The sequence below is a fragment of the Aphelocoma coerulescens genome, chromosome 7 (assembly GCF_041296385.1).
Source record: "Aphelocoma coerulescens isolate FSJ_1873_10779 chromosome 7, UR_Acoe_1.0, whole genome shotgun sequence".
NCBI classification, from domain to species: Eukaryota; Metazoa; Chordata; class Aves; order Passeriformes; family Corvidae; genus Aphelocoma; species Aphelocoma coerulescens.
Window position 1 is genome coordinate 12,434,731 of NC_091021.1, and position 23,900 is coordinate 12,458,630.

Here is a 23,900-nt window from a genome sequence, read left to right on the forward strand (position 1 = left end):
TAGGATCATTCTCCAAATGTACCCGGGTGCTGGGTTTGGTCTTTTTTTTCCTTACACTAGTTTTTTTTCTTCCTTTTTAATAACTCCGGGCACAGGCAGCTGTTCGCATTTTCAAAGCCTGCTCAGAAAGCAGCCAGTTAATTTTAGTTTGCTCGGGCCACCCTGAGCGAGCTGCCTGGGCCCCCCCGCCTTCCTGGCTGTGCCGGGCAGCGTGGGGGGTGGGGGCCGCGGGCGGCTCCTCCCGGCCCGGCCCGGTGGGGATGGGAAAAAGTCGTTCCCAACTTTTTTTCCCCTGGCGCGAGCTCCTCCCCGTCCCCTCCCCCAGCGCGGCCCCGCCCTCTGCGCGCGGATTGGCGAGCGGGCGCGGCGAGGCCCCGCCCCCGGCGCGGTTTGTGAATGGGGCCGGCGGCGGGGGCGGGGCCCGCGCGGAGCTGCGCCTTTTTTGTGTGCCGGCGCGGCCGCGGGCCGGGAGCCGCGGAGCGGGCGGTGCTGGCGGGGCCGCGGGCTGAGAGGAACGGAACGGAGCAGAACGGACGAGCCGAGGCGGGAGGCGCACGGCTGTCCCGGACGCACAGCCCGCAGCGGTGTCCGTCGGGAGCGGAGCCCAGCCGAGCCGCGGGGAGGATCGCACAGTAATTGGATTTTGAAAGTTATTTAAGCCCCGGAGTAAAATACACGGCTCAGCCGGGCGCGGTAATAATCCGTTTAGCCGTAACCTAAATCCCCGGGGCCGTGCAGTCGTGCAGGGAGCAGCGCCTCCGCCTCGCCGCCGCCGCGGGACCCTGCGCGGAGCTGGCCAGAGCCGTCGCCGGGCTACGCGCGCGTCTCCTCTCTCGCTGCCGCCGCCTCCTTCTCCGGGGAGAGCAGCTCCGGAAACTTTCGCCGAGAGAAGCGCCGCCACCGCGCTGTGAGCGCCGCCGCGTCGGAGCCGAGGAAGAAAGTCGTGGAGGTCCGGTGCGGAGCCGCGTTCCTCCCGTCGCCGCGCTCCTGCCCCACCGAAGGGGCCCCGCCGCCGCCCTCAGGTCGCTGATGCCCCTGGGGCGTCCCGCCGGCCGGCTCTGAAAGACCCCCCGAGACTCCCCGGGCCCCCGGCCGCCCCAGCGATGCGGGCTGGAGGAGAATGTGGCGGAGCGGCCGCCGCCGGCTGCCCCTTGCTGGGGTTGGCCGCGCTGCTGGCCGCCCTGCTGGGGACCCCCGCGGGTGCGACGGCACAGCAATACCACGGCGAGAAGGGCATCTCCGTGCCTGACCACGGTTTCTGCCAGCCCATCTCCATCCCGCTCTGCACGGATATCGCCTACAACCAGACCATCCTGCCCAACCTGCTGGGCCACACCAACCAGGAGGACGCAGGGTTGGAGGTGCACCAGTTCTACCCGCTGGTCAAGGTGCAGTGCTCGCCCGAGCTGAAGTTCTTCCTCTGCTCCATGTACGCGCCGGTGTGCACCGTATTGGAGCAGGCCATCCCACCGTGCCGCTCCCTCTGCGAGCGGGCCCGTCAGGGCTGCGAGGCCCTCATGAACAAGTTCGGCTTCCAGTGGCCAGAGCGGCTCCGCTGCGAGAACTTCCCTGTTCACGGTGCGGGTGAGATCTGCGTGGGGCAGAACACGTCGGATGCCCCACCAGGACCCGGTGGTGCGGCGGGTCGGGGGGTCACTGCCCACCCCACAGCTGGCTACCTCCCCGACTTTCTCACCCCACCACAGCCACCCTCTGGCTTCTCCTTCTCTTGCCCTCGGCAGCTCAAAGTGCCCTCTTACTTGGGCTACCGGTTCCTGGGGGAGCGGGACTGTGGAGCCCCCTGTGAGCCAGCTCGGCCCAATGGGCTCATGTACTTCAAGGAGGCAGAGGTGCGATTTGCCCGGCTGTGGGTGGGCGTGTGGTCCGTGCTTTGCTGTGCCTCCACCCTCTTCACCGTGCTCACCTACCTGGTAGACATGCGTCGTTTCAGCTACCCGGAGAGGCCCATCATCTTTCTCTCGGGTTGCTACTTCATGGTGGCAGTGGCCTATGCAGCAGGCTTCTTGCTGGAGGAGCGGGTGGTGTGTCTAGAGCGCTTCTCTGAGGATGGCTACCGCACTGTGGCCCAAGGCACCAAGAAAGAAGGCTGCACCATCCTGTTCATGATCCTCTACTTCTTTGGCATGGCCAGCTCCATCTGGTGGGTCATCCTGTCCCTCACCTGGTTCCTGGCAGCTGGCATGAAGTGGGGCCATGAGGCCATTGAGGCCAACTCCCAGTATTTTCATCTGGCTGCCTGGGCTGTGCCCGCTGTCAAAACCATCACCATCTTGGCCATGGGGCAGGTGGATGGGGATGTACTCAGTGGGGTGTGTTATGTAGGTATCTATAGTGTGGACTCACTGAGGGGCTTTGTGCTGGCACCTTTGTTTGTGTATCTCTTCATTGGCACTTCCTTCTTGCTGGCTGGCTTCGTGTCCTTGTTTCGCATCCGCACCATCATGAAGCACGATGGCACCAAGACGGAGAAACTGGAGAAGCTGATGGTGCGCATTGGTGTCTTCAGTGTCCTCTACACGGTGCCTGCCACCATTGTCCTGGCGTGTTACTTCTACGAGCAGGCCTTCCGTGGCACCTGGGAGAAGACGTGGCTCCTCCAGACCTGCAAAACATATGCTGTGCCCTGTCCCAGCCACTTTGCCCCTATGAGCCCAGACTTCACTGTCTTCATGATCAAGTACCTCATGACCATGATTGTTGGGATCACGACTGGCTTCTGGATTTGGTCTGGCAAAACCCTTCAGTCCTGGCGACGCTTCTACCACAGACTCAGCACCGGCAGCAAAGGCGAGACAGCAGTATGAGACCCACCATGTCCCCTCTGGCACACACATACTCACACATGCACACAAACAGAGGAGGCAGAGGAGATGGATACTCAGCATAGGAGTAGGGCAATGGTTCCCTGAAGAGGGAGGCTTTTCCAAACTTTTTCTTCCTCACAGAAGGTTTGAAAAAAAAAAAAGCATAAAGGATCAGTCAAACTATGTCCAGTGGTGCTTATGCCCAGCTAAGTGGAAGAGGACAGAAAAAGAGGCCACGGCTGGGACAGGAGAGTCCTTCACCCAGAAGTCTCCTTACTTCTCTCTCCTGCTACTCCTGTCCAGGAAAAGACACTCCAATCCAAATAAAATCATCTGGCCTTGCTTTGGACAAGAGGGAGGGGAAGTCAGACCTGTTGAGCCACCCCTGCCGAGAAGTAGCCAAATGCTCTCTGAATTGCCGGGGCCAAACTGCAGCGTGGGCAGGGTAACTCCCGAACCTGAGCTCGCTGCCTGCTCTTTCCAGCTCGGCGGAGCCATCACGTGAGTAATGCACAGCCGGCTACAGCCCGATCGTGTGCTGGGGAGATGCCTCTGTTCTGTCAGCTCACAAGTTCCTTTTTTACCTCAGTGATACCTGTTGTAATTGTTTTAAAGTAAAAATTTGGCCCTCAGTCTGTTGTTCTTGCTGCTGTGGGGAAGGAGGGGGTTGCTATCCCACACCCTGAAAAGAAATGACTTGTTGCTTTTCAGCAGAAGGCTTTTCCCCCTTGCCTTTGTTCTAGGAGACAAAGGGGGAAACAAAAGTGTTTTCTATGTAGAAAGGCATAAGCATGGGATCGGTTTTTATGGGCAAACTAACAAAAAGAAGTCGTTGAGGTTCACCCTTGGAAGTGAGGAGCTCGCAGAAATAAACATTCCTTTTATGAAAAAAGGAGAAGGCAGGATGTTTTCCTACCGTTCAATATGGGTCACTTTTCTAAGCTGAAGGAAATGCAAGATTTAGAGGGCAAGAAGAGCTTACCCGAGAGCACCTGCCAAAACAAGAGCCATTAAAATCTGTAACGTAAAGACAGGATTTTTTTCCTTCCTTGCCATAAACCTGCTTTCTCTCCTGCTTTGCAGTGAGCTCACTGCAGACAAAGTCAATACACAGCCGGATTCTGGGGACGGGAGGAACCGTTTTGGCTCACGATGAACCCTTTGCCTGCTCCTCAGGTTCCCTGAGCTGTATGGCAGTGACTTTTGGTGCGGGTGGGGGGGCTGGGGTTGGGTTTTACAATCAAGCAGTTACTGCAAGTGAGGAGCCTTCTCATTTTGGCTAAAATACAGCTGGTTAAGTTTCCAGTGATCATGTCTTGGAAGGAAAAGCATTCAAAATTTTATCATCAAATGCATCGTTTTCTTTTTGAAATGTGACAGATTTTTCTATTCTGAAAGTTTTTATGTTGACTTCTTCATATTTTATTTTTTGCATACTACTTTACCTTTATATTCACTGAAGGGTTGTTTTTAATATGTGTGTGTGTATATTCTCGCCTAAGGACAAAATAGGACATTCTGGATTTTTAGCAAGTCTCCACCCTCTAGCTGCTCTTCATGTTTTTGGGGGGGAAAGTGTCTAGAATGAAACTTTAAAAAAGAAAAAACCTGTTCAGGGTGAGGGGGCAGACTGCTCCTGTCTGAGGGCATACCAGTAGTCTGAGCATGAGGAATGGGCCCATCAGCCAAATCCTTCAGTAGATCTGATGTCAGACTTACAGGGCTCGGGTTTTTGTCTTTTATAATGTGCACGTGGAAGAAAAAAAACAAGCGTGTCAGACAAGTGCAGTATGTATATTTTGTAAATCTCATTTTTGTAAGAAAATATGTATTTATGTTTTTACTTGATTTTTTTTTTGAAGGTCTGTATGAGGCCCTGCTTCACCCCATGTACAGATCACTAAATAAATAATTTTTAATACAAGGGCTCTAACGATGTTCTTTCCATCTTTGAATACTTGGCAGGTTTTAGAATGGGGGGAAGCTCTGAAAGTGGTGTCTTCTCCCCCAGTTTGTTATGGCAGATGCAAGAGACTTTTAGGTGAATGCAGACTGGAAACTCAGCTGTGGCTTGAAACTGTTTGTTCTGATTACCAGCCCCTCACAACAGGAGAGCACATTTTGAGACAGCCGGTTTCAAATGTCTGCCCTCACTTGAGCTACTTGCATCCTAGCCAAGTTTTCTTCCAGTCTCTGCCTCTTGCTGAGGGCAAGCTGATAAACCAGTTCCCTTATCTAGAAAATAAGGATAATGCTCTCTTCCCATTCCAAAGAGACTTTGAGATTGAGAACTGGAGGGTGCTACAAGTGCTGCAAATTAAGTCTTCATTTTGACGGGCGGAGTGTTACAGGGAAACGCTATGGACTAGGTCCTTTTTAAAGGCTTTCAGCGGGCAGTATCATGAATTTGTGCTTTTTTCCCCATATCACCTTTGCTCTCTGCAGTTTTGTTCAAGTGAATTTTAATTTTAATAGCTAGCCTGAAGCCTACATTCTTTCTTATCAGAGTCATCTGAAAGCTTCAGTGGAATGGTCTATTTTATTTAATATTTTAAACTGAAATGAATGTTTAGATCTCAAGCTGCATTGCTACAGTCATGGAAGGTGCCCCAACAGATAGAATGGTACACCTGTGAAATGATGATACTTTACAGCATTTCTTTCACAAGAATTTCAGACTACTGTCTGGGTACATCACCCTTCCTGTACCTATGCCAATACTAAAGTTTAAGTTACAGAACAGAGATAGATCTAAGATGCCTTAGCTAGATGCCATCATAGTAGCTGTGGTTGCTCTGCAACATTGTTTCATTTACTAAGCATAGTGTGTAATAGTTCCACTTTGAAGGCACTATATTATTTGGACACTGCTCTCAAACTTAACCTTTTACTTTTACATTGTATGAACTACTGATTTAAAAGTTCTTTTAAGAGCTAGCCCCATTCATACTGCCTCTCTAGAAAAGACACATCTTTTATTTGAAAACACCTCTTGCTGCTCCCCAGAATTGCTCAATTGTCAAGTTTCCTTTTTGAAAAGACCTTTGCATTCCTGCCAGTCAGGCTGCTTCAGACTGCTCCATGACATGAGCTTGCTGATCATTGCTGAGGGGGGTTTCATTCCACTCACTCAGGAAATCTGAACCTTTCTATAAACATTTCCTCCCATTAATCCATCAGTGCCGGCCGGGGCGATGGAACGGCTGGAACAGCTTGCGCTGTGAAGGACTGGCAGCCGTCGGGAGCAGTGGTGTGACAGACACCCCTGTGCTGCGCAGCCACAGCTGCGTTGCTAAACATGCAATCAATCCTTAATGCATCATGGACAGCTACGCCTGCGATCCGTGCAGGGGGCCTGTCCCACTGCTCTCCACTCACCACCCATCCCTGCTTGCTGGATGAGAAACCATTTACATGCGATCACTATTTTTTTCTCCATGTGTGGAAAAACTCTATATGTAGATTATTTTTAGTTCATGAGACATTCCTATCTGAAAAGAAATGTCTCTATTTCCACCAGGAACCACTAAAGCTGAATGCTTTTATTTCAGTATTTCCTATTAGGTACTTCCAGATTTAAAGTCACTTATGAAAAACTATCCAAATCCTGGGATTTAAGATGATTTTTAAAATTTGAAATTGTAGGTGAAATTTGATGCTGGTGTAAAGTAGAAGCAACTGCTATTCACTTTTATGCAGATGTGACTCACATCAAGACTGAATTTGCTCACAGTGGAAACAATTTGGAGAATTTCAAGTAGTGATAGTGTCTGGCCTTCTGGAATAAAAATGTCTACCACCGCTTTGATAACAAAGTAGCAGTTACTTTCATAATGGAGTACAATTCAAAAAATCTCTTTGTGAAGCTCTCTGGAAAAAAGGAGGAAAAAGAAGCCTTTACTAACCTTTGATAATCACTACAAAACATTTTTCTCTGACTAATGTTTAAGTCCACTTTAATTTTTTTAAGTTTAAGAAAAGTTTCCTCCCCTTTACCCTTGGCTCTGGTCTATGCAGCATGTTTTGGTTCGCAAGAACTTAGCAAGTAATAGTTACCATTGATCCATATCCCTGTAAGTTTACACCATATACTATATTTTCATGAAAACTATACAAGCACTGCTTCTTCAGTTTCAAAGACATTTGTGTAACTTTCTAAAATGAAGTATTATTGCTTCAGGCAAATTAAAGAGGAGGCTTCAACAGTTCCAGAGTTCATGAATAGCAGCAGCAGCTGAATGTTTGTCTCTACAGAAAAAAGTGCTTTTATAATACGTCAGTGTTTGTTTGGGTTTATTTTTGGTGGAATACCCACACCAGTGATTGAATGTTTTTGTCTAAGTACTTCACCCGCAACCAATAACTTTGCATGCGAGTAAAAACCACACATCTCTGTATTCACCGGCTGGCAACAGTAAACATTACTTATAATTTCACGTGGGTTTAGAAACCAAATTACTAGCTTGCGTTTCAAATAGCCTCTTTTTTTCTTCTTCTCACTCTCATTTCCTTCCAGACTTTACAGGTACTTCGTATATACCCCGCACTTCATACATGCCTTCTACTCCTTTTAATTTTAAAACTATGAATCCAGCTGAAAGAAATTTAGTCTGTTGCTTGTTGGAGAGGAAAAAATGACACTGAATCTTCAGCACTCTGTTCATTGAGAAAGACTATTGCCAAGCCTGCCCCATATAAACCACAATAATTGTTTCATGCCAACATGTGTGCGGTTTTGGCAGCTACAACACTGCATGAATAATATAGGACTGGGGGAATAAATACAATCATGGCAAATTCCCAAATGCCCCACTTAGAATCAACACATTTTGACTAAAATGATGCCCAAACTGTAAAACTAAAATATGTACATCAGAGTTTAACACTGCTAGGACGACCATTTTGTGCTGCAGTCAGAGGAGGGAGGTACAGGGAGGATTTTGATGCTGTTTAAACCCAAGGTCCAAGGTTGCCTGGTTCAGATGGCTGGGCATTGCTTGTCTCAAAACCAGGTCAGTGGAAGTAAGGCACAAGACAGCACTTTCTCCTAATTCAGGTAAACTCCAGGCTTGAGCACATTGTTACCACAGCTGCAGCCAAATGGGATTCCACTGAATGATGCCAGGACAGGCCCAAACAGGGTCAGAAGCACCCACTCCTCTGCATCACTTGCTCCCCTCTGTACAGCCAGCCTACCCACACCAGGAAACTGTGGGACTGGGATAAATGAGAATATGGATAAAAAGCAGGAATAAGTAGGGCCTAGAGCACATTTTTAAATAACAACTGTAAATTGGAGGAGATCGTTAATCCATATTAGTCAAGAAATTCTGATTGCAACAACTTGTTCATGTTGGCTGCCCCAGCTGTATCACAACTTGGCTTGGTAATAGGCAACCCTTCACTTAAGCATATTACTCTTACAAATACATATGGAAAATCCAAGTCTGCTGCCTAGAGGAGTAGCCTATATGAGTACACTTTGGCTGCACAGATCTTGGAAATTAGTCTCATCATGTGGCTATCAGGGTAGCCATTACCTTACTATTAACAATTCAATCCCAAAGGCCAAGGTGACAACTGGAAAGAAGAAAAAATAGAGGCCCAGTTGTCCCCTACTTCAACCTTTGCTGAAGGTAGTGCAATTCTAGCACTGTTCTCAAAGCAATATGCAGGAAGGTAAAGTCATTCTCAGGGCAGGCAAGGAGATAGATAATTCCCACTATGCTGTCCTTTTCCTCAGGCTGACATTCTGAGGGACTTGAAAAGGCTTGTGGTGAATAGGGAATTCTGCCAGAAGCTGTAGTAGAAGAAAAATATGTTATCTGGCCCAGATGGATGCAAAAAGCTGTTCTAGCAAGTAGGCACTAATCTAGGATTTGAAAGAGAAGTGCTTGATTACCTGCACAATCACAGATGGTGGCCAGATCACATACAGCCAGTCTTCCAGTAGTATTCAGGCAGCTAAAAATGGAGGCAGGTTACATGGAAAACACTTTTCATAAGCATTTAAATTCCCAGGTGCACATCTAGAAAATCTTATCTCTGTGTTTAATTCCTTGTCTATAAAAGTGGAACAGTGACACTTCTGTATATTATAGGGATGTCATGAGAATGAATACTCTCAAAATCAGAAGAAATTGAATACAATTATAACAGGGCTTGTATAAATACCTCTGTCAGGTCTTTGTCCCACAGTCTGATATTTTTCAAGGAGATTCTGTTTGAGAGAATGTCAAATTAAGACCACCAGCTAGAATAAATTATTTGTATGTTTTCCAATATCTTATCTAAAACTGGTCAGGCTGAGGACATGCTTTCACAGGAGTGTCACTCTAGCCAGGCTCAAATATAAGGTGTGAGAGGGTATAAAGAGGCAAGCTAGGTAAATAAAAAGTTACACCAAACTGGGCATGCATGTCAAACAAAATGGACTCATGTTATAGTGGTGCTTAGGCATAGCAGAGATAAGGATTTGGGCCTATCTGTGCTGGTACTACAGAGTTCTTAAGTCTTCCAGTACTCCCCAAGCTCTCCTTTTCTATATGTTACAAACACCGTTATCATCAACAGGCTCAATGACAACTCTGCTGTCCCTCTTTAAGTAAGTACTGTTCACTTCAGCTTGCTGCAAGTGGAATCTAAGTCACAGTAGCAGGCCTAAAGCAGAGTTGAGCAAGGTTTCATCCAAGCACATGGCAGTGAGAACTCACCTTCCCTGCCATGTTTTCACTTCATCTCTAGTTCCTCAACAGTTTTCGTCCTTCTACCATGACCTCAAACAACAATTTTCTCTTTACTAAAGATAGCCAAGTAGAAGGATTAGTTTGATGCTTGGACATTTTCCTGCCTTAACAACAGGGAACAGCATGAGACTACTACACTTCTTTCACCAATGAAATACAGAAGTGTCTAAGCTAACTGGGGTAAATGTTTGTGTGTTGCCCTGATGCCAGCCTTTCCCAGGGCAGACTTCTGCACCCATCAGCCTTCATCACACATCAGGTTTTGTTGCTAAATAAAATAAACCAACAAATCAAAAAGGATTCCTAAAGGCACCAAGGCATACTCTAATTTATAGCTTACTCTCCCTAACAAACAAAAATGTAACTTAGAGAGAGTTTTTATGGAAGACAGTCAAAGGGAGCTACTTCCAAAAATATTTACCTAAAGCACAAATCAGATCACTTGCCTGACATGGCTTCCTTCCATAAATTTTCAATGTGGGGGGTGTGTATGTGTGTGCGGGCACATCTAGCACGAGTGCATGCTACTGTAACAACTAGAAGTTACAACTGTAGGTAAATCATCAAAAGCCCAGTGAAGAGGGAAAATCAAAAGGCCCTTGCCCAATGCAGCTGTGTGTTAATTAAACACTGGTGTTAATTGCAATAGTGTGGCTGGTCCTCATTCCCTGTGTTTGTTGTGGTACCTGTGTGAGCTCTGGATTGCTCAGAACTTTCACATTCTCACAGAAAATGAAACTGTCTATAAAAGGAATGAAAGGCTGTGAGATGTATATATACCTATAGGGCTATTTTTAAAGAAAAAAAAAGATTTTTTCTGTGTGCTAGTTCAAAGCCAGCTTTGATTGTCTAAAGCAAGTCAGTGTTTAGAAAGCATAAAAAACTAAAATGTAAAGATGGAATCTTTTCTATCTAATCCATGATGAAAAGAACATTTCTTATTTGCCATGCTCTTGCCTCTCAAATTTTTAATTCTGATTTTTTAATTAAGGCAAAATGTATAAGTCTAAGGCAGCATTTCCTGCCCTTACTTTACGAGATGTGCAAAGAAGCATTCCATTAGGGCCAACAGCCAGTAAAAGGGATGTCATTTGACACCCTTCCACAGCTATGCATACCAGGCTGGAACCAAGCGGGATTATGTGAGTGGATAGAAAGCCCTTCTAGAGAGATGATTTGCTCATACTGTTTTTCTTTACACATTCTGCTCTCTGAAGATAATAAATCAGCTATTGGATTTGCAGAAACAACTCTCATGACGGCTAAAAACTTCTGGCACACTGTAGATGAAGGCAAAGATCTGGCCTCTCTAAAGCAACTCGGCGACCACGGGAAGCAAGAATCCGAACCACAGCCGTGTGCGAAGGGACTAAACAGCGCCGTGCCTGAACCATATTGCTCTTCTAACAGGGGCAGGAGGTGGGCTGGGTTTCCAGAGCGCAGACCAAACCTCACGGCAACTTTCTGCTTTTATGGTAGGCTAAACCCAAGCCCCTCATTTGAGTGTTATAAGATTTAAAAGTCTGTTCTTTACAGTTACTTTGAGCCACAAACTGTCTTTTCTGGTAAGAAATCCCTGATCTGCAAAGACTAATTAATCGGTGGATGGTTTTGCAGTTATGAAGGCACAGAACTTTGTATCATTGTCCACAGACAGGGATCTAGTTTTCTGTCTTTGAGAGTTCTTAAGGCTTCTGCCACTTCAACTAATAAAGTCAACATAAACAAAGTTAATGCTTTAATTTCCACGTCCTTCATTTTTCTCAAGCAAAGATCTTCCTGCACTGAATTCTGAATCAAACCTTTATCAAAACCTCTCAAAATGAGAACTGAAAACAAATGTTTCTAAGAAAACAATTTCAAGAAACTCAGCAATTTCACTTAAATGACTTCCATTTTGCTATCAATTTTCATTAAAGCTTTGTTAACGAAGTGTCCTTTGGTCGGCATGTCACTACAGCACTCAGACTTAATAAATTACTTGAAAACAGACATTGAAGATGTAATAACAAGTTAGATACATAAAAATAAGCTGACGGAAAACTGTGTCACGAGAACTGTTATTTTCACAATGTCCACCTCTCAGCATCATTCCTGGCTGCATCTTATTTAGTTGGTAAACTTCTTTGTATCAATACCAGCCTATTTTATTTATCCTTAAATGTAATTCTGCACATACAATGACACCTTTATTAATAAATGAGAAGCAGTGTGTGCCAGCAGACAGGGCACCAGACTAGAAGCCAGGAGACAGTCATATTTTTCCCAAATTTGCCTATGGTCTACAAATTCTTCCAATCATCCCTACCTCCATTTCTTTTTCTGCCCTTCTCTAAATAGGATCACACTCTTTGGGACAAAAAAAAAAGTCTCTATTGTCCCCACATATGTGTTGGTACTGTTCCCATCTTGTTGGAGCCCTGATCTTGACGGGAACCTCTTAAGATTGGGCACAATGCAAGAGGTTCCAATTAAAAATAATTGATCATTAAGAGACAGAGAATAGGAAAGAGTGAGCTGGCACTTTACTTTCTATGGGGAAACAGTCAAACCCTAGTGGCAAAGTAAAGACATATGTGATGACACCAAATCTTCCCAAAGAAATGAAAGTGGGAAGTGTCACTCATCACCTTTTGGGCTTTTGTGTAACATGCATAAGGATCGTTCCCTTCTCTGAAGAGTCTCTGGGGACTCTTCAGATGATGGGATTTACTGTCACATGCCCTCTTCTCCCTGTCTTTTTTTGGTTGTTGTACAAAGTGTTGCCATGTGGGGTCTGTGTGATAGCACATACTGCAAAACATCTCCAGCTGAGCAGAATCAGTGCTGGCCAGTAAGATTGTTAGTTGGCTGACTATTCCCTAAAAATGAAAACCAGACACTGAAGAAACTATCTTGTTCATAGAAGGAAAATATTTATCTGCAATGAAATAAAAAAACTAAACCCACACCAAAATAACTACCTGGGTATTTCATTAAAATATCACTAGTGAAGTGATTCAATAATTCAGCAGCAGAGCAAGGAGGAAGTTCACTACTTCCCCATGCACCCCAAAAATATGGATTTGAATTAAGCAAAATAATTTTCTACTTTACTCTGAACTGCTTCAATTGAAGAAGAAAACAAAGGGGAACGTGTCTGAATGTTTTGTTGAAATGCTTTTTATATGAAGCAATTCCAAATATGAAACGCACCCATAAATATTGAAAAACATTATGCAACCTTATAAGGTTCATCTGGAATTAAGAGGAGAGACTAAGGGATGGACCAAGGCTAAGATGACAGGTGAAGGCAGATAGCTTGGCTTTGGAACCACAGGGAGTTTAAGAGAGACACAGAAGTCAGTTTTACTTACAGCTTGCCCCATATCACTGAAAAAGTCTAACCCACTTCACTTGCACGATGTAGACCTGGTAATAAGGAGCACAAGGCAGCAAACTGTACATTTTTCTTAATGAGATTAAGAATGGCATATAGGGAAAAGTGCTTGTGGAGAGCAGAGAAGGAGCAACAGAAACATTTGAGACTGAGATGCAAGAGGCACATGGACACAGCTGCAGCTACATGTTCATTTGCTTTTCTTGTATTTCAGGCTGACCAGAAAGGAAACTGGTGTGAAGCCACACTTCTGTGCCTGCCAGCCCCATGCTCATGCGAACTGGCGCCGCCTGCTAGCCAATGCAAGGGTCTGGCTTGTGGACTGGGCTGGCTCGTAGATACCCATCTCGGAGTCCATGCAAGGCAAAGGTGTGACTGCCTGCCCCAGTCCAGGCAGGTGTTGCTCTGGAATTCCTCACACTGCCTTTTTAACAGAATATTCATAGCAAAGTACTGCCTCTGTCACCCATTAAGTGTGGTGAAGTGCCCAGGCTGTGAAGGAGCACTTAGTCATACATTGCTCCAGTAGCATCTTCAGGGCCACGGAAGGAATTTCTGACTTGTAAATTGCTGTCATTGACATGATTGTTCAACAAATTATATTCCTCCCATAAATTTTCAAAAGCATGAAGTTTGCTGACAAAGAAATTCATGAAGGTTGCCAGGAGCATGTAGTGCCTTTCTAGAATGTCAGTCCTAGCTATTCCCTTGTAAACCAGTAAATAAAGAGTTAAGGTATGAGCAAACACAACCTTAACTGTGCTGTTGGAGTGATGCCCCAATATGGCCATAGCATACAGAGCCTGTGCTATCTCAAAGGCAGAGTGCAAACATTTGGGGAATAGGGCACATGACCACAGGACAGAGTCTGAAGCCTTCTTTTTTGCAAGGCAAAACTGGTCCGTATGGAAGCCGAAGGGACTGAGGACAGGGGGAGTGCCAACAGCAACATTTCCCAGGAGACAGTTGGTCTCCTCCTCAGGACTTGCACCGACTCAATTCAGTAGGTGCAAGTAGGTGCCACAGACAACCCCTGTCCTTACAGACCACCATGGGTGAGGTCCACCCCTCAGCACTGAGCCCACAGACCATCCTGCAGCACCTTTGTGCACTTCTGGGAATTCCCGAGGGGAGGAAGAGCTCTAGGCACTGGTATTACAAAGTCAAAACCAAAAGGGGACACAGTAGTGAACCACATACATGAACAGAGGGGGCAGGGAGAGAGGCAAGCCACCTCCCAGAGAGACAAGGCCTTTCTCATGTCAAAGCTCAGCAGTTTCCTTGTGTCACAGCCACAAAGCAGGCAAGTGCTCCAGCACTGCCAGCTGGAGCAAGGCAGCTCTCACAGCTGACCTGCATGATCCCTGGCAGTACAGCCAACACCAGGGAGGGCATGGGGAAGGTTTCTCAGGCCCTGCTTTTCAAAAGGCCTATGGCTGACCACATTTGCTAAGATGGAAAGGCATAAGAGCCCAGCAGACAGCTTTGCTTCTGTCTCAGTTAAGGGTTTTTTTTGGCAGGGATAGGATGGCAGAGAGTGTCAGCTGTGCAACAGCACAAACACTGCTCTGAAAGGTAGGGCCATAGAGAACCCTGCTCAAACACTCCTTATCATGGCAGGGGTATACTCAGAAGTGTTGCACTGTCCCTCTTCTCTATTTATTTCTCATTCTCTGCTCCCTAGGAAACTGAGAATTACATTACCGTCTCCCTCTTTTTTGTCCTACTTTGAATGCCGAGCAGCTAGCACCCATTATTCTGTGACAATGTCCCATCTTACTGACATATCTTAAATATGTACATTTTTATACTGCTTTAATAGTGCTATTTTAAACTTTAAAGCATGTCACTTGTCCTCATGAAAGTCAGATGGAAAATAATACTATTCTCATATTTTTCTGGTCCTAACATCCAAAGCAGCAGTCCCTAGAGCAAGCCTCTGTCCTCCTGTTGGTAAGAATTTCTGTAGCCAGTTTGCACAGTGCTGTCCTGCAACTACAACTGAAGGGCAAATCCTAGTACTACAATTCCTGCACATCTGCAGCATGTGAGGACTTGTTCTGTGATCACTTACAACCCCTTAATTTGAAGATTTGTCTGAGCAATAAATGCATTATTAACTGAGAAATAAATACAGAAATTGAAGACTACAAAGATAAACACTGGGCTGTTCATACCCTTGTGTGGACACATGTATTACTAGCAGTAGAGTAGTGTGAGATCAAGAGGTGCATCACAGAACTGTCTTGAATCCAAACCTCTAGTCTCAGAGACCTAGACTCCAGTGTCTGAATACAGGCACAATCCTGCAGTTTGTTTTTTTCCAAAATATCTCATAAGGAAGAGCCTTTTCCATTATCATCTACCAAAAGCCAAAACACATAAGCTGTCCTACAGCAGACAAAAGCATGCTCATGTTCCTCAGAAATACTCTCCTGACTCAGGGATGAGTTTGCAGGGCTGTGGACCCTGTGCTTAGACCTGAATGTTCTCAAGCCTTGATCCCAAGCCCCAGGTGCAAAAATATGCTACCTGGTTCAGGAAATCAGGCTAAAGCTTGTTCTGCTTGACAAAGAAATGCCCCATGGTCGAGCTGGCTAGCGATGACCAACATAACCTGTCCACATTTCATGTACTGGGAGAAAAAGGCTACTGAAGACTGCACAGTGTTGATAAAGCTGCCTCGTCCTCTTCCTAGTGATAACCACTGCATTCTCATCAGAGCATTTGTCACCAGCAATTTAAGAGTTAACCAAGAGGGTGGACTAAAGAGCATGTATCCTTTTGAAGCCAAAAAAACCCCCTCAGATGCAGGCGTAAATGTTCCTTTTCCTGACCTACAAGGTATTTGCCATACTGTCTGTCTCTAGGGTTAACAAACTCCCTGGCAGTAAGCGCTTCTGTAAACACTCCCACTTTATCTGCAGAAAGGGAGAATCCCAGCAGTACTGGAAACAGATATAAATGGAAACTGTTAAAAAAATTAATAATAAAAAAAATCATTCAGCATGTGTTAAAAGTAGCAGTGATTTCTGGCAAGAATTAATTAAACCAGATGAAACACTTCTGATATGATTTGTGTGATCAGATCATTTAATTAGTTCTGGCTTTTAGTTCGTTGTAACAAGCTTCTGTGAGGGTGAAAAAGGAATAATTGTTTATTCAAATGGTAATAATTTGGGTTTCTTTAATTGATTCCTAGTGTGAAAGCATTGATTCCTGCTGTTTTCTAAAGTGCTGGATGGCAAAGTTCCAGCATGATGTCCAGTTCTAGAGGCCACCAAGTCTGTTCCCCAGGGCAGCCCCCCATTTGTGATCTAGTCTGCTACAGCCCTATTGCTTCTCCTGGCTTATCTATACACTGCTGAGCAGCGAGCAGGGCTTAGCCTTTCTGAAGTGCTTGTGGGTTTATTAAGTATTCCTGTGCGAAGCTGATGATGTGCTCATAAATAATGTTGCTGGGACTGAAATATGTTTTCTTTACAACAGGCTGGATATTCTGGAAAGGAAATGTTTAAAAAAAATACAAAAAAACCCAAAAAAAAACCCAAAACAAAACAAAACCCAAAAAAAACCCAAAAAAAACCCCAAAAAACAAAAACCAGAAGCAGACAGCCAGAGACTGTCTAAAAGTAAAGAAGTTTTAGATAATACAAAACCTTCCTTTAAAAAAAAAAAAAAAAAAAAAAAAAAGGTGGCCTTTTTTCTCTTTGCCCAAGGACCGAGGAGGAAATTGACTTTGTTTCACTACTAGGATACAGCGTAGTGACGTCCTGGAGCTTACAAAGACACATACAGGCAGTTTTAAAAGTAGGACTGGTAATCCTGTTTGTGCTCATTACTAATTTTGTGGGTGCCAGTCAGTAAAAAGGCCATAGAATCCCTGCTGGGAGAAGGGTGGTACAGGATGAAGGTATGCAAAGAAACGACCACCAAAAAAAAAAGGTATTTCTGCAGTTTGAAACTCCATGGAAGCATATTGCAGATTTATGCCTAAACCAGTGCTGAATTATGGGTCACTGCTGTAAAACCAGAATTCCTTAGATTATTTAATCTAATGAGGTCTGTGAGAGAAGAAAAAGGCCCCAGTCTGTAAGATTTAAGGGGTTGAGACCTTATCTGCACACTTTCCTGTAAAGCTCCAGGTGCACTGTAAGATCTATATCATCAGTTCCATGCTAAAAACTATGTTGTTTAAAACTAAACAATCAAAGGCTGAAAAGCAAAGCTATCAAGTATCATGAAACAGCAAAGCAAAGGTTGCCTAATGTAACCTTCTTCTGCCTCGGGGTTGTATGGTATAATATACTGTTTCAGTCTCTGACCAGGTACTGCCCCCACATTAATTTTTTTGGCAAGAGCCCTGCTTCACTCCAGGCACAGGACTGACAATGCTCTGCATACAAAGCAGCTCTTCAATATTCTTTTTAATCTCAGCTCTTCAGCGTGGGGCTCTGGCTCCATCTCCTACGAACTATTGCAACACTGCATGAACAATGATACTTTTCCATTTTACAGTGTTTCTTCTCTGCTGTTCAGGCCCAGACCCCTGAATGCTTTGCACTAGTTAACACATTTATTCCCAAAATGTCCCTGTGAGGTGAGGAAATATTACCCCTAGTTTAAAGAGTAAGATTGAGTTACCTTCTAAAGAAAAGCAGAAAAGAGGCAGGAAAAGCAACCAGATCTCTAGAGTCCCAATCAACCACTTAAATCATCATTTTTACAACAGGCCTCTGGCCTTTATTCACACCACACAACTTCTGCTAGAAGTTAGGCAGCAGTGCCAGAGACAGCCCTATCCACTGGCATAATATAAATCTACTACTGTGACTCCAGACCAATATATTATATGACCCTGTTCTAGGTTTACTTAGGGTGAAATTCAGTCCTGTGTAGAGGGCCAGCATTTACATCCTTTCTCAGAGGTTTGCAGTTGTGTGTGTACCTCATGCTTACCCCTCTGATCTTTTCTTGGAAAAAAAAAATAGTTGTGCTGTTTGTCCACTAGGCGCTGTGATAACATAACTAAGCACACATGTACAGACTGTGATTAGAAGGAAAGGCTTCTTGAGAGCACTCTGATAATCCAAGAAGTAGGAAATAAAATAACACAAACTCTACATTGAAATAATTTTACCCAGGGAATTAGGGAACAAAACCATCTCCTTTCAATCATCATCTTTATAGCAAGAGTGTGTTCTGTATACTCAAACACCTTCTATGTGCAAATCAAGAACCTTTTATCTTATTTAAATGCATATCTTGCTGTGTGAAAGGCAAGGCCTCAGGTTTCTTCACAGAAGTACCTGCTCAATTTATGTGAAGGGGAGGACTGAGACAACACACTGGTCTTGTTCCTTCTGCACTTTGCCAAGTTTACATATTTTCAGCTATCCATCTGTGTGCCAGTGGAAACTTGTGAAAACCCCTAAGCAATGGAAGTTCCCTGTCCCTTTATATATGAAGGTGATTCCTAAAACCCCTTTTTTCCAGAGTTCATGGTAAACCAGTACAAATAAATAATGTTTTCTGAAATCATATGTAAATCAAAGCCAATCTACATTTCACCAGAGCAGTGAAATCTACCAATTACCCCTCTGAAGTCACATTTTCATTGCCGGCCTAGAGGCCCATAAATTAGTCAAAAGGTCAAGATTGTCAGTGCAGCAGAAAAAGTGTAGCTCCTCACACACATACATGCACTTCCCTGGTCTTTGGAAACACTCCGAGAAGCAACAACACTCCAGGGCCACACTCAGTCTCTGAAGCAAATTTACCAAATCAGACACTTAATGTTCAAAACAGGTTGTTTTACAGTTCTAATACCTGTCATGGTCTCCTTTTTTACTGAACAGCTGTTAATAAGTTTAAATAAATGTAATTAATGGTTACAAATGACTGAAGAAAACAGGCTTACCGTGTTCAGAATGTTATTCTTTGCTGCTGTGATTTCTAATTTCAGCTTTTAAATTTCTTCCTTTAAAATAAATTTGACATTTAAAAACATGCATGGGTTTTTCAGGGAAGCTTTTAGCCATGTAGCTACTAAGTATCTCTCATATACTAGGATTTTTCTTTTTAAGAGCATGCTGAATGAAGCAAGAATTATTCCCACTTTGCAAATTGTGCAGCTGTTGTACGCTGTTGGTCCCATAGCTGGGCCTGTGTGATGTTATTCCACTCCAGTCCCCTGCCCATATTACTGTGGTATCTGGGGGAATCAGGATACTTGGACCTGAGCAGTGTTGACACAGGAAGCAAAGGTACGCCAAGCAAAGACTCTGGACTTGGACTAGGGTGAATTGGACACATAGAAGTCAAGACAGAACAAGCTCTGGGCTTCTCCTCTGTGTGAGTTTTGCTGTCCCATTATAAGGGGCTAGTGCCGGCCTAGAGCTGGGCTTACAAAATACCTAGACACAAGCTCAGAAAATCTGTTCATACAAAGACCCAGTGCTGGGTCAGAAACTAATTGTTTGAGTTGCAGAGTGAATTTTGGAGAACACTCATCCTAGCCTTGCTGTCATTACTCTTCTCTGGCATCTGTAATTAACAGATTGACTAGAGACTTACATGTCCCCCCACTCTGACTCAAATCACGGTAGCTCGGCTCTCACAGTTGCACCACCAGAGCATTTCAGCCACAGGGAAAGGCTCTGGCAGAGATGGGAATGAGAGCTGGGGACTGAGCCTTGCTCAGTTGCACTTGCTGCTCCAGCTGCCTTTGAAAAGATGAAAGGGCTATGGCAGCCAGGCGTTACTCTGCTTCCCTCTGGCAGCAGCAGCTACCAAGGCAGTTCCCCTGGGCTCTGCCACAGCCAGAGGAGTCACCACAGCTTCACTTCTGGTTTCCCTTGGCAAATGTCTATTTTGCCTATGCCCAGACTTTCCCAAGACCACACAGAGGTGGAGGCTACACCCAAATTCCAAGTCTCAATATAGTAGCTCAACCACAAGTCTGTCCTCCCTATCTCCTTTCTCAGGCGCATATTGCCTCAGTCTCTCTTTGCCAAATACAGCACAGTGTCTCACAAGACAAGGCTTCCTTCTCTCCTCTTCCAAGCTTCAAATGTTCACTTACTGTTTTTAAACAAGGGGTGTTTTAAAACAGCAAAGAGCTCTATCAGGAGACTGCAGTTTGCCTTAAAACCTAACCAAAGCAGGCACAAAATCAGTGTAATGTTCTCCGGCACGGCATTTCATGATTAAAGCCATGCTGCTGAAGATGTCTGCTCTCCAGCTCACATTCTTAAATCCCTGTTCACTCTCCTGCCCAACAGCACAGAGATAAGCAAAGGAAGGGGTTGTCTGGCCTGTGTGCTTTGTCTGGTAAACAAGTAACCACTGTAGCACACGGATTACAATGCACACACTGTCTCTCCCTGTGCTTACCCTCACCTACCTCTCTGCTCCAGCTGCATCTTTCCTGTGGAGTGCAATGGCCTCTGATGGTTACAGAGCATCCTTCAACGTAATCTCCAAGACTAGGGAAATAAGGAAAGAACTTCTATCACCTACAAAGTCAATCAGGACTTCATTTCTAACAGCCATTTCATCATGAGAGCAACATTTCTAACAGTGGAAGCTTGATTCCTGAGCGCAAGAATGCTTGAGCTTGTCGATCACTCTGTACCCCAAGTTCTGCGAGACACAGGCGAGATTTTCTCCACTTTTATGCAAACTCTGAATTCTCAGAAACCCCAACATATGTAACCCTGGAGGAAGCTTAACATGAATTCTTTGCTGACATTGTCCTCCAGTTCACATGTTGGGAGACTTCTTCCTGCTTCCTCCTTGTCAAGGAAGACAGCTTCAACAATATGGATTTTATTGTACACCCTCTACATCCCTCTTCTTCCTCTTGTCAATAGCACAGAGGCCCAAACGCCATCTCAGCTGCAAAGAGGAAATGACTATTCACAAGACACAAAGGTTTATGGATTTCTGCCTAACAAAAGATTATTTCTAAGCAGACTCTTGGTGCATTGGTGCCTCGTCTCCACCAGTGGGAAAGCAGACACCTCAAGTACGCCCAACAGCAAGGAGTAAGAGCACTCTCTAGGGCAGGTGTACTCTGCAAGGTAGCCTCTTAATCTTCTCACATGCACAAGCATTATTTTTCATACCAGCTGCATCTTAAACACTCAGTTAAGATGGTGATTAGTGGTGGTGGTAGGGTGTCACAGTGGGAGCTTTCTTAAGAAGAAAAGGCTTTGATTGAGCCAATGAAAGCTGTTGCCAGGGAACCAGATGCCATGAACACACCACTCCAGCAGAGCAAGAATACAAACCATGTGAGTGCTGGACTGAGCTTTAAATGCATTTGCTGGTTGAGGCCTGAACACACCATTAACTCTTTCAGTACCTGAAATAGTTCACACAATGAACTGGGAAGATGGGAATCTGTTACAAATGCAAAGGAGCAAAACGTCTCCTGTTATTTCTCTCCTACACCCTGTTGATTCAGAAGAAAAAAAAACGGGGGAAACTTTTGACCTTTAGTTTTTGACTGGCAAAGGACGTTTGTTTGTTTTGTAAAGTATGTAAGGAAACTTCTCTTCAAAGCAACACTTAGTTTTACACTAATCTGAAAAAGAATCAGATAAGTGCTCAGATAACCCTATAAAAGTATTAATTTTGTTTTTGTAGGGGGTGTTACAATGAAGTTTGGTGTGCACATAGTGTGTTCACTGGTCAGTTCCTCTGTAAGAGGAAAAGAATAGCTTAGATTCCATTTTTCCCAGATCTGAGCTGGTTTCCAACACAAATGTTACCGATTTGAATTTTATCTGATCAGTTGCCAATTTGTTTCAAAGTTAACTTTCCACTCTGATTACTAAACAGCCTTGTACTCTACCGACAGAGCATTTTTTTCCTAGTGTAAATTCCACAGTGCTCTGCAACCCTACCAGTAAAACGCAGCTAAAGCTCTAATTAAAAATCATGCCTGCCATATGTCAATTCATAAGAACTAAAATTAAACTAACAAGGGGCTGTAACCAAAACTTTTTTTGAACACAAGAGCCTGCCTGCTCTCTTTTGAAGCAAAACATGTGGAAGCCTGGCTAGTTCTTGCAGGACAAGGCCTGACCCCAAACATTTTCATCTTCAGGCTTCCAGCTTGAATCCAGCACAGGTTCCTAAGCATGAAAAGCCATTCCCCACTCCATAGCCTGAGTGAAAGCCCCCCCATTCCTGTGTAGCCTGTACTGGTTGTGCAACTGCTTTGATCCCACAGAGTTGGTAACTGTGTTGAGCAAGTAACATGTTGCTGGCAGTATTATACTGAACTCCCCTCAGTCTCCATTCCAGCCTATTTATATCCTGTGGTAATACCAGCCATCTACTGAACTCTGAGTTGGGGTCCAGTGTACCACTGCCTTTTTATGCCTCTCCCACAGTGCAGAAGGCCTGGAGGGAAAGGACACAGCAATACCATTATAATGCTTAAGTGGCCATAAAGTCCCAGTGTGAGTCCTAACAATCTGAACATAAGGGACAATAAACCTTGGGCCCCTCAGATTTATTCTAGGGAATTGGCAAGAGGGGGTAAAGTGCAAAGCTGATTTAATATCTCCACACAGATCCTATGCCAATTCCAACCCAGCTTGGTGATGCTGGAAAGTTGGGCTCCCATGTGTCCATTGGTCATCTAAACAGGCAGAGCATCACACTATCAAGATGACACCATTCACTCTTGGCATCCCAGCTATTGCATGGCTATAGTGCACAGCTGAAGGGCTGGGAGAACACACACACATACATCAAACTACAATGATGAAAAATATATCCCACATTCATACCGAGTGTTTTTGTCTCCCTGGATTCTGCAGAGATTTACTTGAGGGTCCAGTCTGCTGTGGGCTTGGCCCTGAGACCCCTCATTAGTTGTTGTTGCTGTGAAGAGGGGCTGCCTGGCTGCTTACAAATTAACTTCTGGGTTTAATCTGCAGATACAACACATGCCAGGCTTACTGCAGATATTCCCACTGCAGAGCCCCTGTCTCAAGCAGGACACAACTGCTTCTTTACAAAATTCTTGTGTAACACGTAAAACAGGGAAAAACAACACTGCAACTTGGCTTATGTTAGCACTGAGTAAGTGATAAGAACTGGAAGAGATTTCTAAGCAGAGCAGAGTTATTGAAACAACTTTGGCAACATATGAGGGCTAACAGTCCAGTTTTCTAACTAGTTCCATGCAAAATATCTAGTGATCAAAACCAGTCAGCATCTGCACTTTGCATTTTGAGCCTAAAACTTATATACACAGCTAAACACTGCATGGTGGCAAAGAAAGCCATTGTGGTGTGCTGGCTTAGTGGGGTACCGATATGAAAGCATTGCTTACTGAGCAAACATGGTTCCACGGCAGGTCAGTGACCTCTGCAGAGCCCCTGTCAAAGATCCTATGCAGATGTGATCCTGCTCAGTTTGCAAGAGCAAACAGAACTGCAGTGCAAGATGGCACTGTTACAGAGGCTAATAATCCAATCTCTGCACCACAAAGAGGTGCAGATGTGCTGAAATTACCATACTGAAGAGTGATATTTAACATTGGCTATTGCTGTCCCTCTCCTCACCAAAGACAATTACCCTAAAACATATGTATTCCTTACACTTACGCTCACATGCACATACTCATGCTGCCATGTTAGAGGAACTTCACTGAATTTACAAACTGGAGACTTAAAGATATGAAGTGCAAGATGTAATTACAGCATTTTCAAAATGTATTTTCCTCCTTCCCATATGCATCAAGACATTATGTCTCAGCTGACATAACTGCATGTTCTCTCCACATTGAGGATCCAAGCCTCAGTGCAAAGATTACACCTGCTCCAGGACAAAAGTGACAGTGGCTGTAGGACTCTGAGACATCCTTTTTTTGCCATAAGTGGAACATGTACTGTTCGTTTCCCAACACAATGGGAAGAAAGTTTCATG

At 44.7% G+C, this 23,900-nt stretch overlaps 1 protein-coding gene across 5 annotated transcripts in view; it reads left to right on the forward strand.

Moving 5' to 3' along the window:
- Positions 1-443: 443 nt before the first annotated feature.
- Positions 444-23,900, forward strand: part of FZD7 (frizzled class receptor 7) — a 28,827-nt gene continuing 5,370 nt past the window's right edge. The window contains exons 1-2 of one of the 5 annotated variants that reach the window (XR_011152292.1): positions 444-3,326; positions 13,165-13,187. Coding sequence is in view for 1 of the 5 variants with exons in the window: in XM_069022171.1 (XP_068878272.1) it covers positions 1,104-2,825 (1,722 nt within the window). In the remaining 4 variants the exon portion in view is untranslated. Of the gene's footprint in view, positions 4,750-10,788; positions 11,583-13,164; positions 13,188-23,900 lie in introns of those variants that run through there. The other 4 variants (XR_011152291.1, XR_011152290.1, XR_011152293.1 and 1 more) reach the window with 4 other exon arrangements.